At 31.6% G+C, this 3,652-nt stretch overlaps 1 protein-coding gene across 2 annotated transcripts; it reads right to left on the bottom strand.

Moving 5' to 3' along the window:
• Positions 1-1,418: 1,418 nt before the first annotated feature.
• Positions 1,419-3,293, bottom strand: LOC133670677 (uncharacterized). 2 transcript variants are annotated; one of them, XM_062091246.1, is made up of 5 exons: positions 3,138-3,293; positions 2,877-3,008; positions 2,695-2,744; positions 2,258-2,489; positions 1,419-2,129 (listed from the first exon to the last, which is right to left on the bottom strand). In XM_062091246.1, exons 2-5 carry the CDS (start codon positions 2,938-2,940, stop codon positions 1,507-1,509), a joined length of 969 nt encoding a protein of 322 aa, XP_061947230.1. In that variant the 5' UTR covers positions 2,941-3,008; positions 3,138-3,293; the 3' UTR covers positions 1,419-1,506. The 2 variants fall into 2 exon arrangements, with proteins under 2 accessions (XP_061947230.1, XP_061947229.1); XM_062091245.1 differs by having other exon boundaries at positions 2,877-3,247.
• Positions 3,294-3,652: the final 359 nt, after the last annotated feature.

Here is a 3,652-nt window from a genome sequence, read left to right as displayed (position 1 = left end):
GAAAAAGTCACTACAAAAGAGAGAGAGAGAGAGAGTGGTTGGCATCCACACTTCAATCACCAAAAAAATTTGTTTTAAGTGTTCTCTAAGTTCCTTTTAATGATAGGATTTTAGTTGAGGTGTTTTTTACCTTTCATCTTGCCAAAAAACATAAATTGAGATTAATGAAGACTGTTTTTTATTTTGTGTTTTTTGACTAATTTATAAGTTTTTTTAGGTTATAAATTGGTTTATTGAGATTTCTATGGTGTTTATTATGTGAAATTTAGTTAGAAAATATTTTTTTAGATTCAAAAAACTTGGCCTGACTTTCCAACTATTTTTCTAGTGGTTGAAATCTGGACAAGTAAACCATATATTATGTGTTATATTCTTTTTTTAAAAAATTCGTTGTCCATTCTTAAACATAAAGAAATAAATATTTCTAAGTGCACTGGCCTAGCCTTGTAGATCCATTCGCACCACCTCTTTTTTATATTGGGGCCATATATGCAGGTTTAATTTATTTGACCCATGTGCCTGACATTTTTCTATGGTTTTTTGCTTCAATTTTGTTTTAAGATTTTGAATGAAATGCACTATAAATAAAATATTTGATATTATATTTAAATTATTAGTCAGATTTCCTATAGTTCTTAAATAATATTATGTTTTTTTTTATAGGAATCTTAATAATTTCTTTTTCAATTATTATATACCTTATATGCAAAAAAGAAAAAACATTACTCATGGATATTCAATGAAAATAATTTTATTATTATTTTTTGATAATTTTTTGACATGATTTTATCACATTAATTAATTATTTTTTCCTTCATGAATGTATAAAATATTTAGATATTATTTTAATATTATTATTAAAATTTGCTTTTAGTTCATGATGGGTTTTTATTTAAAAAACATGATTACAATTATTTTTTTTCATTAAAACAATAAAAAGATGAATTAATAAGGAAATGAATTTTAGATTGAAGATATAAATTTTTTTCAAACTTATTTCAAATGATAAAAGTTTTTAACAAACATATATTTTAACTGTCATTGCATTTTATTTTAAAAACATGTTGGAAGTAAAATTTATACCATCATTTTAAAAAGGATTTTTTGTGATGATATTATCGAACTGTTATATACTAATTAACCTAATATGTAGAATTTTTAAAATAACTTACTTATTAATATTGAATGAGAATAAAATATTAAGTTTTTTATTTTGCTTATTGTAATTATTTTATAGAAATTTTTAAATTTATTATTCTTATTTTTTTTCCGTATGATTGTGGAGAGACGATTTATTCATGATTTTTTTAATTTTTTAATTGATACTTACTTTCATAATCATAATAAGTGTTTTGCTTAGAAAACAATATTTCTAACAAAAAAAAAAGAGTATTTTCATCAATGTTAAAAAGAAATCCTTGTATAAGAACATTCGGGGTTGTTTTATTAAAAATATACGTTTTTTTAGTTCATATCAGCATATTAAGATTTAACTCCTAAATGCCCTTAATGTGTTGAAAATTTGTACGACATTACATGTTTGTAATTCTTTCGAGGCTCCACAATAGATTGAGGGAAGTCGGGTTGATTAACATAGTCAGGATACCATTGAGTCTCCAAGCACAGAGCTGCATGAGCCTTGTACACAAATCCATCTTTTCCCTTCACATCCTTGATCATGTTACCAGTGTAGAATTGCAACCCAGGGGCGTTTGTCGAGAGCTCCATTTCAATTCCGGACTTCTCGTCTTGCAACACTGCTGCTTTCCTAATCTTGCCACCATGAACTCCATCAAGAGCATAGTTGATATCATAACCTTTAGGAAGTAGCCTGGTCCTGCTTCCAATGGCCTTGGGTTTGAGGAAATCAAACGGAGTTCCCTTCACAGCTTCGATTTTCCCAGTTGGAATAAGGTCGCTATCAACAGGTGTGTAATTGGACGCAAAAATCTGAATCTTTTCAGACAAGATGTCGCCACTGTTATGACCTCCCAGGTTCCAGTAAGCATGGTTGGCAATATTTACAGGGGTTGCCTTGTTACCAATATTTTTGGCTTTCATTACAACAGTCACTTGGTTATCTGCAAGGAGAGTATACCTGACAGTGACTAGGATCTCTCCAGGAAATCCTGCATAGTTTCCAAAAAAGGAGAACGAGCAATCTTCACCATTTTTTCTTGGAAAAAGAATTAAGAAGATATTGACATGGAGTAAATCTTTATCTTAAAAAAATGCAGTGAGACAGAAATTCAGGAACCTTCTTCCCCGTCAAAACTGTGATAGCTAAAAACAATGTGAGGTTTATGACCCTTGTTCTGATACTTGGTCACTTCCCAAACAACATCAGCATATCCCTTTGGACCACCATGAAGCATGTTTTCCCCTTCATTAGGAACTAGCTTGTATGTGTGTCCATTTAGCTTAAATTGAGCACCCTTAATTCTGTTAGCGACTCGTCCAACAATGGCTCCAAAATATGTTGTATCGTTCTGCACAAATTTATTTACCAAACTTTCTGTCAGAAGATGAAGAATCAGTGGATATAAAACCCATTAGGACACAACATAAACCTTATGTAATGATACAATTTATGTCCAATCCCAATAATTTGTTAATTTGTTCGCGTATCTCTCTCAGCTCTCCTCCTTTCTTTCAAAAACAAAGGTAGCTACAAATGAAGAAGTGGAACCCTACCTTGTACTGGTTTATTGTATCGTATCCAAGGACAATATCAATCAGCTTTCCTGTGACATACCAGAGAAAAGAGTGGAAAAGAGGACAAACACTTAAAAGAGAGAATATAGAGCCTCTAATTCTACCCAAAGGCCATAAATCAAGAACATGATTGAGATGAACAGAAGAGTAACAATGCCTACCATTTTTGTCAGGGAGAACGAAGGAGACAAGAGTTGCCCCCCAATTGGTAAACTTCAAGGACATATCTCCTCTCTTAAGCTCATAGATAGCAACCTTTTCCTTTTCTGTGTGGGCATTAACAGAACCAAAGACTGCTAGAATGCAAAAACAAAGCAACACAGTTACCTTCGCCATTTTTTTTTTCTGGCAAAGCTGAATTGTTTTTAATACGAAGGGGATTTATGTCTAGATTTCGAACCAGCAACACCTGAACTATATACCTGTTGGATGCTAAAAGTGCTCGCTCGAATTGTCATCCGTTCACTGGGATAATTAAATCTTGAACTTCGGAGTCAAAATTACTTCTGGCCTGAGTTGTTGTATTATCCACGCCACATGCTGCACTATTTAGATAGAGATAATATTTTTTTTTTCTATTTTTATTCGTGCTCTTAGATATGGTTGTGATCTTAAGGTGTCCAGCATGTATGGTCTCCCTGGTCAAATGGGTATAGAGCTAAAATTAGAAAAAACTTGGTTAAAGAATAATTAGATCAGGGTTATTCTTGTCAACAGACGAGGCATTTATTTAAAACATAATTATTAAATTCGGACTAGTATGATGGGTTGATATGAAATTAGGTTGGCTTGATGGCTGGACTGGTTCGGATAAAATAAAAAAATAAATTAAAAAAAAATCAGGCAAAACCTAGTTGACTCGGGCAACCCGACAAAACCTAGTTAAGATTTTTTTTTTCAAATGTGTTTTTTTTCCTAGTCAAAAACCCATTTTCTT

Source organism: Populus nigra, chromosome 13 (assembly GCF_951802175.1).
Source record: "Populus nigra chromosome 13, ddPopNigr1.1, whole genome shotgun sequence".
Classification (NCBI taxonomy): domain Eukaryota; kingdom Viridiplantae; phylum Streptophyta; class Magnoliopsida; order Malpighiales; family Salicaceae; genus Populus; species Populus nigra.
Note: the sequence above shows the minus strand (reverse complement) of the source record. Positions and strands in the feature narration are given on the sequence as shown.

What these genes read in the sequence shown, in the direction of transcription:
- LOC133670677 (XM_062091245.1), bottom strand. Translation starts at nt 3,051, where the DNA reads ATGGCGAAGGTAACTGTGTTGCTTTGTTTTTGCATTCTAGCAGTCTTT. An exon ending in CGTTCTCCCTGACAAAAATG is followed by an intron (nt 2,745 to 2,876) that starts GTAGGCATTGTT and finishes GGTATGTCACAG; the next exon opens with GAAAGCTGATTGATATTGTC. An exon ending in ATACAATAAACCAGTACAAG is followed by an intron (nt 2,490 to 2,694) that starts GTAGGGTTCCAC and finishes AAATTTGTGCAG; the next exon opens with AACGATACAACATATTTTGG.